Here is a 22,806-nt window from a genome sequence, read left to right as displayed (position 1 = left end):
TAGGAAAAAGAAAAGGGCGTTGCAATTTAAAAAAAAAAGTTCCTACCGTTGGATACATTCCCGTTATATCAATCCAGCGGCCAACATCTCAAGTTGACAACTATAACGTACATCCTACGCCCTTAGGCCTCTCGCTCGCTTTAAGAAAATCTCAAATTTTCAGAAACTCTAAAGCCCTCTCTCTTCCCTTCTGTCTGCAACTTCTTTTTTTTTTCAAGGAGACAAAACCAAGGCGCTACTATTAATTAATTAATTAAAATTTTAATTAACCCATTAAGGGTGAGAGCGTTTTGGACCTTTTGTTTTTTTATTTTTTGAGAGTTTTAATCGCTTAAATTAATTTTGCTATGGGCAGCACATTTCTCTCTATTCCAACAAAGCGAGCCATGCCCGACCCGACCGCTTCTTCCAACGGACCCTCCAAGCGTTCCAAGCCTCCGTCTACTCCTCTCTGTATTCCCCCTGCCCACGTTGCCTTCCGTCTCCTTTGCCACGTGTCCCGTGTCGGCGGCATCATCGGCAAGTCAGGTAGCGTCATCAAGCAACTGCAGCAGGTTACCGGTTCCAAGATCCGAATTGAGGATGCCCCCGCCGAAAGCCCTGACAGGGTTATTACCGTCGTAGGGCCGAGTGCTGTTAATACCAAGATTATGCTGAATATTGGTAGCCTTGGCAATGGTGACGATAGTAGAGTTGAGGAAATCGATGTTTCCAAGGCTCAGGAGGCATTAGTGAGGGTGTTCGAGAGGATTCTGGAGGTGGCGGCGGAGAGCAATGGAGCAGCCTTGGGGATGGTTTCTTGTCGGTTATTGGCGGAGGTTAAGCAAGTTGGGAGCGTGATAGGGAAAGGAGGTAAAGTGGTGGAGAAGATAAGGGAGGATACCGGGACCAAAATTAGGGTTTTGACGGATAAGCTACCTGCTTGTGCCGGCCCCACGGAGGAGATTGTGGAGGTAGGAAGTTTATACTGGGAATTCTTGAATTAGGGTTTCTGTTTCTTTGGTCTTAGGGTTTGTTGACTGTTTTATTTTCGAAAAGTTGCTTTTTTAGTTTTTTTTTTTTTGTTTTTTTTTTTCATTGTGGTAATTATTCAGCTTATGAACAAATGAAAATTCCTTTCTTTTTTTTTTTTTTTTTTCTAGTTTAGTTAGATCATGAAAAATTCTAACTTGGCAAGCCTTGAATTCATAGTTTTTTTTTTTTTTAAGGCAATTTTTGTTTATTAGGATGTTGCTAGCAAGTGCCTTGTTATGGTTATTATTTAAGGAATTCTCTTCAGTCGATGTAATGAAAGTCGTCTGATTTACAGTCAAGTGTTGCATTTAAGATCAAATATATCTATAAACAGCACTGTAAGAAGTGCCCTTTCGCTACTCCATGGCAAAACCCAAACTGTTTGACGGTTTCTGGGTCTTACGATTTGTTGACTTTTTATGTTCAAAATGTTGCTTCTTTTCTTTTTCTTCTTCCATTGTGGCAATTGGGTTCTATTTTGTAGCTATGAACAAATTTGAATTCCTTACTTTGTACTAGTTTAGTTAGCTCACATTAGTTCTAACTTGGGAAACTTAGAATGTGTTGTTGATAAGTTCTTTTAGGCATGTTTGATTTAGTTGGTTGTTGTGTATTATTTAAGGAATTCTCTTCAGTCAATTCATGGACAATTGTTGCATTAACAACCAACTGCTGTGTTTAATATCAAAATATTTCCATAAACAGCACCTTAAGAAGTGCCCTTTAGGTTCTCATTGGAAAAACGCTAACTTTATTTATTTAGCTTTTAAATTGCGCATATGGTAAAAATTATGGTATTTCTGTTCTTGAGACCGTGTAAAACCCATTTCTTTTTATATGGATATCCAAGGAACAAGGAAAGAAAATTTGGGCCAAATTCTGATGAGGAAATTTATTGTCCTTATTTAAATGGGACAAAGAAGTTTTCATGAAAGGGGAATTTTGTTGAAAGTTTTTCGATACAATCCAACATTGCCTAAGCTTCTCATTTTCTAAAGCTTTTGCTTATTCTTGTTGTTATACTTAAGTAGAAACATTATTTCTTGTTCCTTCGTGTATATTTTGTAGATTGAAGGAGGTGTTTTAGCGGTAAAGAAAGCGCTCGTTGCTGTCTCACACCGCCTCCAAGATTGTCCTCCTGTCAATAAAACAAAGGTTACTGGAAACAGAACCATTGAATCAGTTCTGCCAGAGACTTTACATAGACCTATTGAGTTACTTCCTGAGGAGACTTTGCACAGACCAATTGACTTACTTCCCAAGGAGACTTTGCACAGACCTATTGACTTACTTCCCCAGGAGACTTTGTGCAGACCTATTGACTTACTTCCCCAGGAGACTTTGCGCAGACCTATAGAGGTGGTTCCCCTGGACCCATTGTGCAGACCGATTGATGTTGTTCCACAGGAATTTTTTCATAGACATATTGAGGTTGTTTCGCAGGAGGCTTTATCTGATCTGCATGTAGATCATCTTTCACAGCGTAGTTCCCTGGTACCTAGTATACCTGGTAACTCCATCAGTTATGCTACCAGAGCTCATCCTTTGTCTCTGGAGTCCGAGAAGGCTCCCCCTTTGGATACAAAAACAATGCAGCAGGAAGTGGTTTTCAAAATTCTTTGCCCCAGTGGTAGGGTTGGGGGTGTTATTGGAAAGGGAGGTGCAATTATTAAGGCTCTTCAAAGTGATACAGGTGCTACTATTACTATTGGAGCTACAATCACTGATTGTGATGAACGGTTGATTACTGTTACTGCATCAGAGGTCAGTCTTCTTGTGATCTTCTATGACATTTTACATGTGCTAATAATGTGTTGTTTATGCTATTTATATGCTTTCGTTGACTTGATATCCTGTAGAACCCAGAATCACGGTATTCTCCGGCACAAAAGGCTGTTGTCCTTGTTTTTGTAAGAGCTTTTGAGGCCTCAATTGAAAAAGGGCTAGATTCAGGCTCAGGTAAGGTTTCAAATGTGACTACTCGGGTCGTAGTTCCATCAAGCCAAGTTGGTTGTCTCTTGGGAAAAGGAGGGGCAATAATTTCTGAAATGCGTAAAGCAACTGGTACCATCATGCGAATTTTGGGAACTGACCAGGTCCCTAAGTGTGTCACTGAAAATGATCAAGTGGTGCAGGTTAGCTGGAGCTTTCTTTAATTATGTTTATAAAGGTTCACAGACATAGAAATAGCTTCTCTTTTAAAAATCTTTGGGGGGAAAGTAGTAAATATCTCTGATTTTCAAATTTTTAATCAAAGAGTTATCTCCTAGAAATATGGACAAATGATTCTAATATTTAGAGGTTAGAGTGAAAAAGAAATCATGACATCTGATCTGTTCATAACATAGGTTATCCCACAATTTTTGTTCCATGTTATGACTGTTGAGTCCAACTACCATATTTCCCAGTTGTTCCATCATATTCTGATCCTTGCTGAGGAAGGATCTCCATATATTCCTTTCTGCGGATACGTTGTCACTTAATTAACTGTTATGTTGTGTCATGAGAGATTTTCTAAAAATAATAAGCCTGGTTTTTCTTAAGTGATTTGCTTAAATTGTTAGTTTTTTTAACAGATTTCAGGAGGGTATTTGAATGTAAGAGATGCTATATATCATGTGACTGGTAGACTACGAGAAAACCTATTTTCTACCACACTGAAAAGTGCTGGAGCAAGAAGCAGTTCCTTGGTTTTAACTGAGACCAGTCCTTATGAAAGATTGTAGGATGCTAACCCTTTTGGCTTGCAAGTGTTGAGTGGTGTTTCTCATAGTCTTAGTCGGCATACTACATTAGCATTGAATCGTATGGATCCCCTTGGACTTTCTCATAGTTCAGATCGCCCTCGATCACCAGGATTGTGGACATCAGAGGTATGCTTTACATACAAGAGTGTATATACATGCACCCTAGTCTCACTCATGAGCACAAATATACATGCTAGAATTGAATTGTTGCACCTTTGTACTTACCTGTGGCTGGGTTTTAATAGCAGATGGCTACTGGACTGAATCCAAGGAACATCGTAGATATTGGCAGAGGATTAACTTCTTTTAGAGGTGGATTTGAACTTGGCAGGTTGGTAGCTTACTGCAAAACTTGTGTGTTGCACAAACAATTACATAGAAGTTTGATAATTGATGTTGTTTTTCTAATGCTATGCTTAATGGCGTTATATGGAGTCAAATAAAATTGGGAGTGCGGAATGTGGAGAAGAAAGACTTTTTAGACAATATCTCATAGCTAATGACCCTTTCATCTCATATTGCAGTGGAAACAAATCTGCTATTGTGACAAATACAACTGTAGAGATTAGAGTTCCTGAGAATGTTATTGACTCTGTTTATGGGGAGAATGGTCGCAATCTAGCTCGCTTAAGAGAGGTAACACTTTTTTTTATATTGTTTCTATATTATTCTATTTGCATTGTTTTAAAAAAAATTGTTTGGAATGATATTTAGTAGGTTAGAGTGGTGCTGCTCCTAATTCTACTGAGAAATATACAAGCGCCATCGAAACAACTTAATCTATGATAGAACTTAGTGAAGAACCTAGGCAAAACTGCCAGAAAACTGAAAATCCAACCACAAGAATCTGAGACTGAAAAGGCAATCAAAATAAAACGACTTCACCACACCCATTGGACAAAATTCCCTAGTTAGACATATATATTCAAGACAACTGTGTAGAAACTCCTAAAAGTTATTACTTAAAGCCTGCTTTTCACAAATCATGCCCCTTTAACAATTTAAAAAGTTAAACCTCCTTTTTGAGTAGTCATTACTGATGTAAATGCAACCATGCCACTTTTGAAAAACATAATTTGAAGTCATTACTAAAAACAGTCTGTTCAAATCCCCACTTGTATAACAGTTAAGAACAAGCCTTGTGCCTTGAAATTTTAAAATAAAACTTTTTGGGAAATATGCTCACAATATGTTTGAAAGCTTACACTGAATTTCTTACACCTTTAGAGTTATTGGTTTATGCACACAAAAAAGAATGAGTGAATTAAAAATTATCCTCCTTACTAGCGTCTTTCCTTCACCAACATACCATATTGCTGTCAATATAAAATATTTTCAAGATATCTGATCTTTAAATCAACATCAACTTTTCCTCTGGTGTTCTTCAATCAGATCTCTGGTGCCAAGGTCATAGTGCATGAACCTCAAATAGGAACAAGTGACAGGATTATTGTAATATCTGGGACACCCGATCAAACCCAGGCGGCTCAGAGCCTCCTTCAAGCATTCATCCTCACTGGTCCATCACGCTGAAATCTTTCATTTAAACCTAATGTTATCACAAAAGGAGAAGAAAAACTTGAAGCTTTTGCCTATTTAGCTGCTTTTCTTCCCTTTTTATTTTGTTCTTTTTTTTCAAGCTGTGTACGCTAGTCTAGCCATCTATGCAAGCCCTGTTCTTTGGTGACAATAATTTAGTCCTCATCATTTACAAAATGTTTTGTAGCAAATGGCCTATAGATGTCACTGTTTTCTGTTGTTTCCTTCATTTCTCGTCTAGTTTTGGGTTTCTTTTTTAAACATTGGTAAGAAGTTCTATTTAATATGGTTAGTTGGCCTTGTGATTAGGGTCATGGCCTGCTATGTTGTTATTTGAACCCTTGGCCTTGCTCTTGCTGCCCTATGGCTCTTGGTGAGCCTAAATTCGGCATCATAAGTACAATTCAAATGAACCTTCACTAATAATTTCGGTGCAAGATGAGTATGTGTGATATAACCACTAAAAGGAGAGAACTCACACATTCTTAGATTGTTCTGTTGTAAGTTTGTCAGTGAAATTCTTTAGCTGAAAATAAACCCATACTTCAAGTCCTCGATAAAGAATCAGCTAGAATATATATAACTTAAGCAGAAAGTATTCAGACTAGATGTTTTGAACAAGTTCCTCTATGATGAATTCTTTCAAGTATTTGATAAAGATAAACTTCAAGCTCTAGGTTTAGAGATTGGTGGAGTTGTAGGACAAATTCATCCAGCATCAGTACTGTTTTAGTCTAGAAAATGTGCTTCCTGACAGAGTTGTAATGCATGTGTTATTAAACATCTATACCGATTTTTCATAGAATGTTGCGTCCCTTCCAGTGAAGGTCCAAATCACCCTTACCATGGCCTTATCCAATTGTGCCAATACAATAAATTGGTATCTCAGGTAACCAATATTCTATTTGTCTCTCTCTCTCTCACTCACTCACTCATTTATTTTAAGTATTTCTGTATGCTTAAATAAAAAGATGTCAACTCCTTTCTTTATTGTCTTTATCTAATTACTTTTTGAAAATATTTTACAATTATAATTCTCTCTTATGATACCTTTTTAATCTGTTTTTGGTAGTTGTGGAATGTGGAGGTCCAATAAGCTTTTTATTATACAATTAGTGGTAACTCTCTCCTCCTAAAACCACTCTCCTTTTTCTTCTAATTGAAAGTTATAAAATGCGACAGTTATGAGATACCCTCAAGAATTCATCCTCACTCATTTATCATCATGATAGTTCTTCCCATTTAAGCATAAAATTTTCCACAAAAGGAGAAAAACACTTGAAACCATTGCCTAATTAATTGCTTTTCATTGGTTTTTTTCTATTCCAGACAGTGTACACTAATTCTATTCATCAATCCCTTCATGAGAAGTTATGGCTATGTTTGAAGCATAGGATGATGGATAAGATAGGCTGATAATCAATCCTATACTATGTTTGGGTTGTATCTAAAGAACGGAATAGGATTATAAGGAGTATTAATCATCTTCTTGGCATAGGATAATTCAATCTTCCCAAAGTGGAGAGAATTATTTTTAATCCATGAGATTAAATTTACACGTTCTATTATATTTTTAAAAATTACATCAATAATTTAAATTGTACATACTTTAAGGAAGGATAATTTTGACCAATAAATAAATTATCTTATCGTAATCCATGCACACATTAAAACACAAGATTATATAACATTGTTTAATCTAATACTAATCATAATATCATCTTATCTTATCCTATCATAATTTTATGCATCAAACACACCCTATGGGTATTATGTTATGATTAGTACTCTCAGGGCTGGTGGTGAGGAGATATGAGATAGCTCTGTTATTTCTTTCACTGACTTTCCTTATCTCAGGCACAACTCTTGAGTCAGCCTAAACTAGCATCACCAAAACAATTCAAATAAATATTCACTTGCAGTTTGATTGTGTGGATGAAAAAAAATAAATTAATTAAGAGAGCTCGTTTGCATTCTTAAATTTTTCTTGTAAGTTTGTCATAAAACTGATAGTTGAAAAGTGATAGATGCTACAATTCTACATTAATATAGAATCAGTTGGAAAATTTTTTTAAAAGAGATGCAAGCAGAGAATACTCAAAGCTTTTGGTAAGATAAATCCCATCTCTAAGTTGAAAGATTTGGTCTGATACACCATGTTCTTTTTCTTTGATCTGGTAATGTGCTTCCAGGCAGAATTTGAAATGCCATGTAAAAGGGAGCATCAATATTTTATAGAGGATTGAAATCCAACATTCAAACTCCCCTCTCCCTATGGCCTTAGCCGATCATACCAACAAAATAAGTTTTGTTTTCTAAGTAATCCCAGTCCTAAGATCTCTGTCTTTGAATAATTTAATTGTATGTTAGGCGCCCATCAACTCTTTCTTCTCTTTTATCATACGTTATTTTTCTGAAAATGCATATTACATTGTTTTTGTCTCTTGCATAATTCTTTCTAACTTTTCTTTTTGGTCTATGCATGCAAGTACACTGAGTCTTTAACTATATTTTCATAATCCTCACTCTTTTTCTTAAGGTTTGAATATGAGATCTTTGAATTTGAAGTCTTAAGTATTGACTTCTAACTCTGCTAGAAGTTTTGAAGAAATTTCATATCTTCTTTCTCTCTCTCTCTCTCTCTCTCTCTCTCTCTCTCTCTCTCTCTCTCTTTACCTTTCATCTCATTTCTTTCTTTCTTTTTTCTTTCCCTGAATTTATAATTATACAACCATACACGTAGTTGATGCCACTGAAAGCAAATAATAAGTAAAGACTAACCCTGTTTCCAGTTTTTGAATATAAACCAAACATATACAGATCTGGGTGCAGTATACCAGTGACCAGCAAGAGCTCACTCTTGGGAAAACATTAATCAAGCAAAGAGTTTCTAAAAAAATTAACGTTACGCCGAACCAAGATTCAAAGCAAGATTAACATTTAATTGTATATATAGCAAATCAAGCCTTGCTGGAATTGTACTGCAGAGTTTCTATTGCTTTTAGTGTAATTTCCACATTGTCATCAACTCCTTGGAGCAGTAGTTCACCATCATACGTAACAACTTTACGTTTCTTTGCTGCTCTTAGTGTCCCAACTAGTGCTTCGAAAATGGTTGCACACCGATCATCATGAATAGCACACCTTTGAACATATGGGACAACAAAATTTCATACCGTTGTAGCAACATGGGAAATCGTACCACGAATCATCCAACTTTGCAAGTGCAGTTTCAGATGATATGAACATGCATGACCCATATTGTATATACAATAGTGTTAATTTTTTGCCACCTTTTGAATATATAATATGGGTTCTATTACTCAAAACAAAAAAAACCCTACTGTGTCAACCTCTTGCCTAATTCTTCCAGGTTTTGACTTCTTTGCGTAAAAAAAAAAAAAACCATAATTTTACTTTTATATATTATTATATCTGAATCATATGCTTCTCAAATTTAATTCTGGTTTTTATTTAAATTTGTTGTAAATGGTAACAGTAAGAATCAAAAAGCAAATCATGAAATTTAATTAGGAAAAACAATAATTAAATTAAGCATATTAGTGCCAAAGCTAATGCCCGTTATGATTATCACTAAATAGCCTCTCCTTTTTCACGTAATTCAAATAAAAATTATATGTATAACCTCTCTTAATGCCAAACAAATCCTTAACTATAAAAGGTAGCCCAGAACCCCCCCCCCCCCCCCCCCAAACCAAAAAAAAAGAAAAAAAAAACGTGTTAATGACCATCAAGCTTCAAATCTTAATAACGAGGCAGAATATGGTTCCTCCATCAGGCATTTCAAAACCAAAAAGAATAGAGAATACTTGGATGTTATGTGCCATCTCCTCTTAGGCAAAAACAGAAAAAGACTGAGTGTTTGTCAGCAGCAAAGATATTCACAAGGAATTTTCTGTTGTGCTCACCCCAAATATTTTTCCAATTTGCAAATTTCAAAGAAAACCCAGAACGCAAATTTAAGACAGCTGAGCCCGTGAATGTATAAGGTGTCTTACAACGGCTTCACCAGGAGATAAACAGAAGAATATTGGACATAAATATATAAGTAGAATTAAAATAGTTTCCGTAGGACTTTCAGGGCATCTTTGCTTGAATCTAGAAGAAATTGGTACTTTGAAGAACGAAAATGTTAGCATGTTAGAAATTGAATTCGTGCATTAGCACTGGCATTGTGAAAATTAAAAAATTTGGTCCTTGGCACTAATGGATCATGGAAATCGAATCAGGGTTGCGTTCTTCAATATGCCATTTTATGGAGTTAAGTTCTGCCAGATAAAACTACAAAGGTTTTTATTTCATTGGTTTTGCAGAATGGTTTGAGTGGAGCAAAGCTTGTCACTTATTCTACAATGGCAAAGGGGGAAATGTTTCAAGATCCAACTAATGCCTCTTGGAGGACACGACTGGACAGTAAAATCTGTACTAAGCTAGAGACACTTGTTACTTGGAATTTTAATTACATATCAATGCCTTATCAGTTTTCGCCCCCCAAACTTTTCCAGTATTGTTTATGTTGTGTTGGCTTTACCTTCCTTCTCTCTTTCATGGTTCAACCCTCTTAGAGGCCACAGCAATGGTTTTTTATATCTTTGATCATAACTTTGTATTAAAGTTCATACCCTCTGTAGTAAAGCTGAGAACGGTAAAGAAAAACAGATCTCATTGTCATAGTTATACAGGAAAGATGGACCAAACCAGATCCAGATATGTCCAAATAACATAAAAATTAAAACCCAGAAAAAAAGGAGAAAGTGAGAGAGGAAAAGAAACCTTGTAAGAACCATCAAGTTGGATCTTGCCAAGTCTTCGGATTTCTTGATTGAGTCGCTTCACCTCTTCTACTACGTTCATTGTCTTCAGTTCCTAAAAAACAATAAAATAGCATCTGTCTGGTTTTCTCTTATGAGCTTCTGTACGTCGGAGACAGGCATCCATGTTTTTTTAATGGACAACTTTGTCAGATGATGTAAAAATAAATAAATTAAACAAACCATCGGATAATTCATCCCCTTTACTTGGTCCTAAAACGTAAATCATCGGTCCCTCTTTTCGCGTCGATCTGTTGTTAAGCCCAGTGAGCCCACTAACCCTAAATTCTTTCTTGTGAGTGGCCAGGCCGTTCCACCTCAGTGGCATTAACCGTAAATATCGTCATTGATCAGGGGTCTTTTCTTTATCTCTCATCTTGTCTTCCCTCCCCACAATCTTCTTCTTCTATCCCGTCTCCGGTCGCTTCACATAAATAAATTAATCATTTCCTGAAACCAGAATTAATACTTTAAGTAACATTTTTTTTTATAAATTTTAATTTTTTTACCATTTTTTATTCCTTTTTAGCCGCAGTTTTTGAATTCTCCTCTTAGTTTTCTTTAGTTACTTTGTTTCCCTTTCTGACAACTTTATTCTGAGATTAAAACTCAAAAGTTTTTGGTAATTTCGATGCAAAAGGAATGGAAAATTCGAATCACCTGCCAACATCAATGTACGATTCCGGTGCCATTAACATCCAACAAAACCTAGGAGAAGAAGAAGATGACGATGTTCCTGGCGGAGGCGGTGGGGGACGAGGGGAAGAGCCGGTGGATAACCCTCAGATTGGATTCCAAGAAAGCGGTGGCGTTGTTACGGTTATGAATAATGGCACGGAAGAAGCTTCTCATGCCAATATTTATGGTCAAGGATCAGATTTAACCGCCGTTCCCGGTAATGCTGGCGCAGATCAGCTTACCCTCTCGTTTCAAGGGGAGGTTTACGTATTCGATTCCGTTTCTCCTGACAAGGTTCGTTTTTCTTTTCATGTGGGCTTTTTAGTTTTTGATAAGTATTATTTTTTGCTAAAGTTTTTATGCTAATTTTTCTTTAAATTGTTTACTTTTTGCTTCTGTGTTTAGCTTGATTGGATGAATTAATGAGTTTATTTGCTAATTTGGCGAATTATGTAGTGGCCCTTTGTGTTTTAATGCTAATTTAGCTGAAAAGCATTGGTTTTCCATCCATGTTCTGGTTTATATGGTCATTTACTCTTACTTTGTTTAAAGTAATGTGGACTATTGTGCATTAATGACTTTATTCAAATGAAGAAAGGCCCCCTCTTCTCCTCAATTTACATAAATTTTTTTTTTCTGAATTAGTTATATCTGCTTGGTATGCTGTGCATTTGTTTATTTCTTGGTATTTGAGATTATCTAAATTTGAACCCTAATCACTAGAACTAAGAGTCTAGCACTTTACCGATAGACCACACGACTATTGGCAAAAAAGAGGGAGTAACAGCAGACCACTCGTTAGTTTTATTAAGTGTTAGGATAACATTTAATTAGAGTTACACCACCAAGTCATGGACCTCTTTCATTTTCTTACTTTTTTGGGGTCATTTCTGTAAATTCAAGTGTACAGTTCAACATTAGGTGATTATGATATAAGACTTACATGGATTTTTTTTATTGATCGTGTAAAAATAATGATGTATTAGCAGATGAATTGAAGTGGGTGCTATTAGGCCTAGAAGTTTCAGATATGAAGTAACAAGAGGAAAATCATAATTATTTGTGCTTGATTTTTTCAGGTACAGGAAGTATTGTTACTTCTTGGTGGGTATGAAATCCCTTCAGGCATTCCTGCGTTGGGAACAGTTTCTGTTACTCAAAGGGTATGCGTTAGCTCAATCATCCTAGTTATCTTGTCACTTGTTCTTTTAAGGAGGTTCTGTTTTGTTCATATTTTTGCTTCTTTCATGGCGTTCTCATAGGGCATGGGTGACTTTCCTGGGAGGTCAATTCAACCACAGAGAGCTGCTTCTTTAAACCGGTTCCGGGAGAAGAGAAAAGAGCGGTGCTTTGATAAGAAAATCCGCTATACCGTGCGGAAAGAAGTGGCTCTCAGGTATTCCAATGATCAGTTTCTCTTCTTTTTCCACATTCTTCTTTATTCATTTTGAGCTTGTTCTTCAGGCCACTTTCTAACATGCTAGGTGTGGTTCATCAGGATGCAACGTAAGAAGGGTCAGTTCACATCATCGAAGGCGATTTCTGATGAAGTAGCCTCAGCCTCTTCAGGCTGGAGTGGAGCAGCAGGTTCTGGACAAGATGAGAGCATGCAAGAAATTTTGTGAGTAGCTTGTCCTATGATCAAATAACTTTCTTTTAATTTGTCATTAGATTGGTATTACAACTCACTCGAAGATGTTAGTTTCAAGTTTGTGCTCCAGCTATCATTTGTTATGGGCTAATGAAAGGGATTTATGTAGATTCTCTTCTTTATTTTGTGAAATTTTCTGTGTAGATGTACACACTGTGGAATTAGTTCTAAGAAAACTCCTATGATGCGTCGTGGACCTGCTGGTCCAAGGACTCTTTGCAATGCATGCGGACTTAAGTGGGCAAATAAGGTTTGTCTAAACCAGGAAAGAGTTGTTCATAAGTCTATTCCTCATTTAATTGCATGCAGACTCAAGAGAGCATACTATGAGATTATTGACAGCCCTCTAACTTTATGTTAATAATGTGTTCTTTGTAGATCTAATGATATTTAATCACACAAGATTATGATTAATACTTGTGATTGTTAGAAAGGCATATCTCAAGAATATGACTGATTATCTCGTGAAGCTTATTTTTAAGTAGTGTAGAAGATATTTAGTCCACATGTCAAATTATGATTATTACAAGTTTAAAAATCGAAAGTTAAGATGGATGAAACCTTGTGGTGCAAGCAAATTTATTTTCATCCTTCTAATTTTAAAATTTGGACAAATCAGCCCTTTCAAAGTCTTCTCAAGTTTTGTTGAAATTAATTACTTTTATGATGCGAAGTTAAGTCTTTGAGCTACTTATTCTTTGTATGAAATATATATAAGAAAACTTACTGGTTAGATGAATCAGCCATAATTATACTTGTTATTTGCTGGATATTAATTAAAGACGTGTGGACACGTCTCACTTCAAAAATCAGTTAGTTGATCCAACTTGAAAAACTCACCTCCAATATTTCTTCATCCTTAGGCTCTGAATTGATAGTGAATTTGAAATTAGGGAACATCATCATGAAAGGGCTTGAATACAAACTAAAGGTACCATCTTGTTTTGAGTTATTTTTGTCCAATATTTGCTATTGATGTTTCTAAAGATTAATTTAGTTTCTTCTTCCCTTGACAACTTATTGTGATGGAAAGCTATGGACCATCCTTGGCCTTATACCAACGGCTTCAACATTTTGATTTGCCATCAGTCACTTTAGTTTCTTAGATGGGAAATATGGGAAAAAAAACCTCTTTTTTTGGGTGCATAATTAAACAAACCTTAAAGTTCTTCAAAAGCCTAAGACTAAACTTTGGGCTTTCTTATCTGATGATCTAGTAATATAATGATCTCATAACCTCCGTGGAAAGGAACAAGCCATAGAATCAAAGTTTTGAAAGATACAGCCTTGAAATTCAGTTTTCTACTTCTGGTCTATTCGTTTCTGGCACCACCTAACCTCAATTTGTTCGGTGACTTATGAAGTAAATATATCCTTTAAGTGGTTAGTCATGTCTTCTGAAGTTTAGTAACTTGCTGAGGATAACTCATAGCTCTTAGAAAATATAATTTCTGATAATCGCTTTTGATTCTTTGGTCATTCACTTTGGAAGTTTTGATTTGCAGGGTGTCTTGAGAGACCTTTCAAAGGTTTCCACAGTAGCAAACCAGGATCCGACTGCAAAGACTACTGAGCAGGTATTGCTGACTCATAAAACAATATTAATCATAGTTATTAATTACTCGTTTTCATTGAGTTATTTCCTTGAATCTTATTACATTGTTACTTCATGGGTGTTTATCAGAATGATGCTGAAGCTAGTGAGTCAGAGGGTGTAACTTTGACTACAGACGTTGTATCTTTATCTAATGGAGATAACTCCGCTGTGACTGCTGAAAGATGAGTAACAAGTTCCTTCCATTGTGGTGAGTGCTATGTTACTTGCTGTTTGAAAGCAGATGTCAAACTTTGTTGTAATAATTGAGTTCGTTTGACAACTGTAGATATGGTTCATTGCCTATGATCCTTATGTAAATGATTGCGCAATTGCAAAATACAGCCTAATTAGTTTCTGTCAGTCAGGAGTAAAACAAAACTTAGGATCACTTTAACATTAGCAATTGTTCTTGTTTCACTATATGTTGAAACTAGCAGCTTGTTTTGACAATTTCCTTTCTTATCACACAAAAGTGGAAATACTTGTGTGTGAAAAATAACTTTGATAAAGGGAGCTTGAACCATTGAATGTCCCAGTTTTTGAGGCTGCTATGCCAAAGAATGGCCGCTTGTCTTTTTCTTATTTTCTCACTTCGGCTCACCGTTTCTCACCAATTATTAAATCTTGGCTATATCTGCATTCGTATTGTGTAATAAAATATTAAAATTTGTGTATTTATGTAATATTTTATATGAAAATTATGTTATAATTTGTGTCAACATAAAAAACATAAAATATATTTTTTGATTTAGATAAACTCATATATAGCATTTATAGTTATTACGAAAATATAAATCGAGTTATTTTCATATTTCATTATTGTATCATATTTGTATTATCATATGATGTTTTAAATTATTGGATCTCAAAGTTCATAAGGATTGTTTGGGGAATCCGTATCTGAGGATCCGCATTTTAAGTGAAAATCTTTCTAAAATTTCCTAAATGAGAAATCCCTTTGAAACCTCACAAAGAATTGACTCTTTGATCAATTTTAGGAGATAATAGTTTATAAAAAAAATCATATAATTAAATAAAGATATTCATTTAATATTAATTACTAATATAAAAATGTTTTCTAAATGATTTTGAAACTCACATTTGTAAAGTATGTCCGATTATAATATGCTTATACGAAAGAATATAAATAAACACAAATAAAATATGACAAATTATAATTTTTGTTATTATATATGAAATCAAATTATTTGGATAATACATGTTTTAATAATAGGAACATTAATATATCTTTATATAAAAAATATTAATATAGGTTAATTATATAATAAAATAAAAATATTTATATAAATAAAACATATCAATTACATCTACAACTATATGTACATTCACAATATAAATTATGTAGTTTATGAAAAATTAGAATTTTGCTACTCACTATGTGGGTTTCATTTAAGTGTTTTATAAAGAAAAGAAAATTTATTTAAGTAAAAATGTGATAATTTTTTTAGAATTGGGTAAGTTTTCCTTAAAAGAGTTCATATAAAAGTAAAATGACTTTATGTACCTTAAATTTTGTATTTATTATTATTAAATTAATTTTTATGTAATTTTTCAATTGAGTTGATGTCAATTTTTTATACCAATTTAATCTGAAGTTTTACACATAATATAGATAAATAAATACATTATTTTTAATTTTAATATTAATCTTATGTTGTTCGAAATATAAATATATTGATGATAACGTATATATTAAAAAATTATTCAAATAAAAAAATTTGCTCCACGTTAATCCGCAGAAAAATACTGTAAGAAACGACAAAGAAAAAAAAAAAAGTTGAGAAAAACCTTTTTGTTTTTTTCCCGTAAAAAAAGAACAAAAAAAAAAAAAAAAGACATTTCAACCTTAAAATGGAAATTAACAATAACCAACTGCTAGTAGTAATAATTTTAATGACATGGTGACGGAAGCAAATCCCAAGAACTGTTTTCTTTGTGGAATCCAACTTCTTCAAATGAGCACTCAACTTACAGATCCAAAACGTCACTCTTAAGCGCATCCCTGCTATAACAAACCCATCAAACTAACCGATCGCATCATCTTTACAAAAAAAGGATTATTGTTTGTTTGTTTTTTTTCCTTGGAATTGATGGGTTTTGTCAGTAATGTACTGGGTTTTTGTGGATTCGGAGTTGGGATTTCAACGGGTCTTGTGATCGGGTATTTCCTCTTCACCTACTTCCAGCCTAACGATGTCAAGGTAATATTTCTTCTTTCTATGTTCTTTTGTGTTAAATCTTATAGAGAACTTATTTTAAGCTTTGGGTTCTTTTTAGATTGAATTCTTTTTATTTTTCTACCTCTTTCCCTTGCTTGTTCTACATCAACATGACTTACTGTGATATTTGATGGTATTCGTGTTGCTAATTGACAGTTCTAAAACTCGTTTCTTTTGTCATTTTGCATCCGTAGAATGAACGAATTAACTAGTTAAATTCTTCAATAATGTGTTTGAAATTTCGAATGCATGTTTGAATTTCGGGGTTTAGTTATGATTCTAGTACCGGGGGCCCTAGAGCTGAGTTTAAAGAAGAATAAGCCACAATGGGGTGACTTGTTTTTTTTTTTTTTTTTTTTGTTATTTGTTCATATGATAAATGAGGAAAAAAGGAACATAATGGGAGAGCTGAAGGAAAGATTGTTGTATGCGTCAATATTTGATATCTGTCACCTTTGTTTGCATTTTATGGAGTTTATTTAGATGTATATGTGCTTTTATCAGGATCCTGAAATCCGTCCATTGGTTGAACAAGATTCAGAGACTTTACAAAGGATGCTTCCAGAGATACCGCTCTGGGTAAAAAACCCAGACTATGACCGTGTACGTCGATGTCATTATTGTTATTAGTGTCTATCACATTCTTCCCTTGTCCTTCTACATATGTTTTGCTGCCTTGTATTCTGAAAACTACATTTTTTTTTCTTTTTGGTGTATGTGAAGGTTGACTGGATAAATAAGTTTTTGGAATATATGTGGCCTTATCTTGACAAGGTTTGACTTCTGGTCCCCACAAACATCTCTTTTCTCCGTATCTTCTTCCTTCTTTATATGTTTGTTCTCAGCTCTTTTCCTTTTACTTACTCTTTTGTAGGCCATTTGCATGACTGCCAAGAATATTGCCAAACCCATAATTGAGGAGCAAATTCCTAAGTACAAAATTGATGCTGTTGAGTTTGAAAAACTTACATTAGGATCTTTGCCGCCAACTTTCCAAGGTTAATCAATCAATTACTCTTTAATGGTTGTTCTGCCACTTGCAAATGTTATGCCACTTATCTTTTTACTTGGAAAGGCATTGCGAAGAAAAGCTGGATAAATTTTTCGATCTCTTCTTGGTAATCTTGAATAGGTATTGGAGTTAGCATAAATTGTATTGTACTAAGCATGAATAATTATTTTGGAATGCCGCTGTCTAGGATTTGATTGCTTTGATGCACGCCAAATTATTGGAGTCAGCATGTCACATCGAAGTCAAAAAAAGAATGTAGCTATGTATGTTAATTCAAATACTTTGCATTGCATTCCGAGATAAATTCTGGTAGCAGTCCTCTTCCCTTACCCCCAAAACTAGATGAGTAGGTCCTGGATGTTTAGATGTGAAAGCGACATATATCACCCCCTAAGATTTGGTGCTTATTAGACCAAAGCATAGATTTTAAGATCAAAACCTATATTCGTGCAGTTTTGATGTAGTTGATTTCTTTCTCCCCACCCCCCTCCCCCTTTTTTTTTTGGATATCACACTGACCTTGTTGCTGTTCTTCTCTTTCACAGGTATGAAGGTTTATGTCACAGATGAGAAGGAGTTAATCATGGAACCATCAATAAAGTGGGCTGGAAATCCTAATGTTATTGTTGCTGTAAAAGCATTTGGCCTTAAAGCAACTGTCCAGGTTGTTATTTTATCCTACTTTAAAAAGGAATACTTTTTTACACTTAACTACTTGCGTTAGAGAGCTGAGAGTATGTTGTTTGTTAATTGTGTGTTGCTTGGATAATTTCAGGTTGTGGATTTGCAAGTGTTTGCTCTACCACGTATTACCTTAAAGCCTTTGGTCCCAAGCTTTCCATGTTTTGCTAATATCTATGTGTCCTTGATGGAGAAGGTTTGAGATTATGAATGAAATTAATTCAATTATATTATCTAGATCTTTGATGGATTGACATTTTAATGTGATAAAGTATTTTTAACTACAAATTGTGTGGCTATCCACCTGAAGTATATGCCAGATGTGCCCTTTGTTAGATATGTATTTAGTAGGTAAATAGTTAATATTATAAAGTATTTTTAACTACAAATTGTGTGGCTATCCACATAAAGTATATGCCAGATGTGTCCTCTGTGGGACATATATTTAGTCTGTAAATAAATTAATGGAAAACAGAATAGTTTTCAATATGCTAAATATAAAGCTGGCCAGATTACTCTCATCTAGCATCAGATAGAAAATTTTATGCACTAGTGCCAAGTTCCACTTTAAGACATCATGTTTTGCATATTTCATGATGGAAGCATTACTTAGTTTCATAATGATATTTGAATCTCCAAAATTGATCAAATAATTTTTTTTTGCCTTGTCACATTTTTAGTAAAATTTTGGTATTAAGCACTTGATAGTTCTGAATTTGAAACAAAACAAATAACCCTTCAAAAAATAAATCCTAGCTTCCTTTGGGAATGCTTTCAATACCATCTTATCTTTAGGAATTTGGAGGTAATGCTCATATGTGCAGGTACTCTTATAAAAGCATTAGATAATGCTTAATGAACGATTTAAGTATTCTAGTGCACAAATTATATTTGGGGAATGGGAGAACTATCTCATAGCCTCTGGTTTATTAGCCTATATATGATATATATACACTAGTAATTAGTTCTCTCTTCTCTTTTGGATGTATTGCCTCTCTCTCTCTCTCTCTCTCTCACACACACACACACACACACACACACGCATGCACGCACACTTTTTTTATGAATATTTATTAGTTTTCATTTCTCTTAATCATATGTCTTCTGATCTGCAGCCCCATGTTGACTTTGGATTGAAGCTTATAGGGGCTGATCTCATGTCAATACCTGGTCTTTACAGGTTTGTCCAGGTAGAATGCCATATAATGTCCTGTTCTCATTTTTTTAAGTTTGTCACCTAAGTGGATGCTATATGAGGCTTTATTAAGTGTCTGAAATTGCATTTCTTTTACCAAAAGTGCAATCAGTTCAAGGCACCTTTTTCTAAATGTACAATTTTTATCATAGAAGTTGGTGGACCCCTCTTTAGTGGTGGTTTTACCTATACTAACTTCTTGAAGGATGTGTTCATAATTTACAGACATAAGAAAAAATTTCTCATTAATGCCCCAGTTGGTTTTGTTGTATGAATTTATAGTTCATAGCTTTGAATGTTAATAAAGGGATGTAATGCAGGAGCTCATCAAAAATCAGGTTGCGAACATGTACCTTTGGCCTAAAACCCTTCAAGTGCCAATTCTGGATCCAGCAAAGTATGCTTCAAGGATGTTCTCATATTTTATTATGAGTTGATGTTGTCTTTTTTTACTTTTAATTCTTTGGTCTTGGCTTAAAAATCCATTCGAACTTGCAGAGCTTGTAAGAGGCCTGTAGGAATTCTCCATGTGAAAGTTGTAAGGGCAATGAAGCTAAGGAAGAAAGATCTTTTGGGTGCATCAGACCCTTATGTTAAACTAAGGCTAACTGAGGATAAGCTTCCATCTAAGAAAACCACTGTGAAGCAGAGGAATTTGAACCCTGAATGGAATGAGAAATTTGATATAATTGTTAAAGATCCTCAGACCCAGGCTTTAGAGCTTCATGTTTTTGACTGGGAGAAGGCACATTTTCCAACTTTTTATTGATCTGAAGTTTTATCTTTTGTTTCTATTGTTACCTTAAATGTTTGTTCTTTCTCAGGTTGGCAAGCATGATAAGATGGGAATGAATGTGGTTCCTTTGAAAGAACTTACTCCTGAGGAGCCAAAACTTATGACCCTTGAACTCCTTAAAAATATGGACTTAAATGATGCTCAAAATGAGAAGTCACGTGGGCAGCTTGTGGTTGAACTAACATATAAGCCCTTCAAAGAAGATGAAATACCAAAAACTTTTGAGGAGTCAAAAACAGTGCAGAAGGCTCCTGTGACTGCACCTGATGGCGGAGGTATGCTTGTAGTCATTGTCCATGAGGCGCAGGATGTTGAAGGAAAGCACCACACTAATCCATATGTGCGGATTCTCTTTAGAGGCGAGGAGAAAAAGACCAAGGTAATGACATTAACATTTAAAATATCTTCTTTTTTTTTTGAGAAAATAATTTCTCCCTTTTGGTTGTTAATTTTATTTGCAAAGTCTATAGTTTTTTTTAAAGACTTCCTACCTGTAAAACATCTTGGAAAACTGTTCCAACCTTTGCCAATATTCCAGCTATCCAGTATTTTCCTCATCTTCATCTGGTCTTGGTAGTTTGTCCTAGGGAGCTCACTGATTCCTTCCAAATTCACGCCTTGTATTTTCTGTTATAATTATATCTTTAATGAAAACGAATGAAAGATGGTTGGTGATAGCTCTTTTTTTTTAAAGAGATAATCATTTCAACTGGATGAAGAAAATATTGAACAGAAAGGCAACATTTGTGGGAAGAATCCTTTTAGATATTCATGTTTTCTTTTAAGTTTGAATAATTGAGTTACTGAAAGTGTTAAAAAAAAAGCCTGATTTTTTGTCAGTTGTTTGTATGTTATTGGTAATTTTATTGGTGCAGTATGTGAAGAAAAACAGAGATCCAAGATGGGAAGAGGAGTTTATATTTATGTTAGATGAACCACCTATTAATGATAAATTGCATGTGGAGGTTCTCAGCAGTTCATCAAGGATGGGCCTGCTGCACCCAAAGGTAGCGTTTGCATGGTTTCTTGCATGCTTTTTAGCATGTCTCTTTCAACTCATTTTACTTGCCAAATTTCAGTTTGTCATTTTATAGGCATAGTTACGATAACAATGTTGCTTGGACTTGGATTTGGGTGTTGGAAATGAACCCATGTTTGACTCCGGCATGCTCAATATTTCATTGTTATTTTCCTTGTATTTGGACTTGGAGGATTATACCCCGAATATTAATGTCTATAATGGGGGGGGGGGGGGGGGGGGGGGGTTGTTGTGCTCTGGATGCATGAAGAGTTAAAGTCTCTATAGATATTAAATTATAAAAATTGTTGTGTTTGAACTTTGAAATGTTTTAAATAGCATGGGTTGTCATCGGGAAGTTTCCGCTGTTTTTTTTTTTTTTTTTGGAAAAATGGAAAGTTGCCACTTCTCTTTATTGAAGCCTGGTTGAGTTCTGCAATACAGTTCGTTGATGAACGTATTTGGATATTGAGGATTTTTGTGGTTCCAACTCCGGAATCATCCATAAAGTATACTTGATATATTATACACACACACACACACATTCGTATTTTATGTGTTGCTATTGTTTTTGGGTATTCAAGGTGTAGTTTCGGAGTTTGCTATTACGGAATTAACCAGATTTTGTTTATATGAACAGGAAACCCTAGGTTACATTGATATCAATCTGTCAGATGTTGTTAACAACAGAAGAATCAATGAGAGATACCATCTTATAGACTCAAAGAATGGACAGATCCAGATTGAGTTGCAATGGAGAACTAAATGAGCTCAGCGTTTCTTTCATTTTTTATAGCTTTACATGTTGAATTGAGGATTATAGCACCACAGGAAGCCATTTCTTAATTTGTCTTTCAGATAATGCATCATTCTGTTTGTTTGTTTTATGTACATGATGATTGTAATAATAGCACCAACAAACTGAGAAAAGGACGACTCATTGTGTTTTTTTTGTTTTGGTTTGCTTTGTGATTAGACATGATAATTCGAATGTTTGTGTTATGTAAAATATTGATAATTCATATATATTCGTATCATATTTTATGTAAAACGTATGTCTCATAGTGTCGATATGAAAATATAAAATATATTTTTTAGGTTTTGTTAAATTTATTTATGATTTTAGTTAAAATTTTAAAACGTATTAATTTTTTATTTTTTATTTATATCATTTTTTAGTCGTGTTATCGTATTGTAATTGTATCATATGTAAAATTGTTAAGTTTAATTTACAAAGACATTGGGCAATTTGTTGCCTTTGGAATGTCTTTAAGATTAATGATAAACTTTTAAGTAAAGATAGGCATCGACAGAGTTCAATAAGAAGAAGATTAATAAAATTTTTAATTTAATATTTGAATCTATAAATTGTTAAAATTTAATAAAAAGATCACTGATAATATGTAAAAAATTATAATTCAAATTATTAATATCTATTAGATGTAAAATATTGTAAAATTCTTAATAAAATCTTTATTTTAAAAAAATATTAAAACTTTTTAAAATTAAAATTATTTATTTATTTAATAAAATATTTTAATTTATCAATTTAAAATTTTTTTATTTTATTAATTTTAATAAATAATTTTACAAATTTCATTTAAAACTTTTCATTTAAACTTATTTTTTTAAGTAAAATTATTCTATCACCTATGAAATAAAGTCAAAGAAGGTAGAAGTTAAACTTCAAGAACATGATTATGTTTTTTTTATTAATATAATTACTATTTACACTCCGTCCCGTGCAGTTTCTCCAATTTAATGAGTGGAATTATAAATTAAGTTGTATTCTTCTATTTAAAGTTA

The 22,806-nt window shown here is 34.2% G+C and overlaps 3 protein-coding genes across 7 annotated transcripts; all 3 read left to right on the top strand.

Moving 5' to 3' along the window:
• LOC111309072 (KH domain-containing protein HEN4) lies at positions 1-5,592 on the top strand. Its single transcript, XM_022907911.2, has 7 exons — positions 1-953; positions 2,083-2,778; positions 2,874-3,149; positions 3,591-3,887; positions 4,010-4,092; positions 4,286-4,397; positions 5,154-5,592. Exons 1-4 carry the CDS (start codon positions 348-350, stop codon positions 3,738-3,740), a joined length of 1,728 nt encoding a protein of 575 aa, XP_022763646.2. The 5' UTR covers positions 1-347; the 3' UTR covers positions 3,741-3,887; positions 4,010-4,092; positions 4,286-4,397; positions 5,154-5,592.
• Positions 4,286-14,640, top strand: LOC149519935 (GATA transcription factor 24-like). Of its 4 annotated transcripts, none has more exons than XM_089748005.1 (8): positions 4,286-4,397; positions 10,773-11,104; positions 11,890-11,973; positions 12,073-12,206; positions 12,309-12,431; positions 12,606-12,711; positions 13,967-14,038; positions 14,146-14,640. In XM_089748005.1, the coding sequence occupies exons 2-8, from the start codon at positions 10,775-10,777 to the stop codon at positions 14,242-14,244; spliced, it is 948 nt and encodes a 315-aa protein (XP_089604131.1). In that variant the 5' UTR covers positions 4,286-4,397; positions 10,773-10,774; the 3' UTR covers positions 14,245-14,640. The 4 variants fall into 4 exon arrangements, 3 of the variants coding, with proteins under 3 accessions (XP_089604131.1, XP_089604132.1, XP_089604130.1); XM_089748006.1 differs by lacking the exon at positions 4,286-4,397 and adding an exon at positions 9,635-9,743; XR_016330086.1 differs by lacking the exon at positions 4,286-4,397 and adding an exon at positions 13,325-13,392 and having other exon boundaries at positions 10,566-11,104; positions 14,146-14,207.
• Positions 14,641-15,945: 1,305 nt separating this feature from the next.
• On the top strand, positions 15,946-22,051 carry LOC111309071 (synaptotagmin-1-like). Of its 2 annotated transcripts, XM_022907899.2 has the most exons (12): positions 15,946-16,280; positions 16,803-16,901; positions 17,022-17,072; positions 17,173-17,296; positions 17,856-17,974; positions 18,086-18,187; positions 19,107-19,181; positions 19,507-19,583; positions 19,685-19,931; positions 20,011-20,361; positions 20,858-20,989; positions 21,641-22,051. In XM_022907899.2, exons 1-12 carry the CDS (start codon positions 16,170-16,172, stop codon positions 21,767-21,769), a joined length of 1,617 nt encoding a protein of 538 aa, XP_022763634.1. In that variant the 5' UTR covers positions 15,946-16,169; the 3' UTR covers positions 21,770-22,051. The 2 variants fall into 2 exon arrangements, with proteins under 2 accessions (XP_022763634.1, XP_022763635.1); XM_022907900.2 differs by lacking the exon at positions 20,858-20,989 and having other exon boundaries at positions 15,999-16,280.
• The last annotated feature ends 755 nt before the right edge of the window (positions 22,052-22,806 follow it).

The sequence above is a fragment of the Durio zibethinus genome, chromosome 2, assembly GCF_047325235.1.
Source record: "Durio zibethinus cultivar Kanyao isolate XHJ-2024 chromosome 2, ASM4732523v1, whole genome shotgun sequence".
NCBI lineage: Eukaryota > Viridiplantae > Streptophyta > Magnoliopsida > Malvales > Malvaceae > Durio > Durio zibethinus.
The sequence above is the reverse complement of the archived record's forward strand: the minus strand, read 5'-3'. Positions and strand labels throughout refer to the sequence as shown.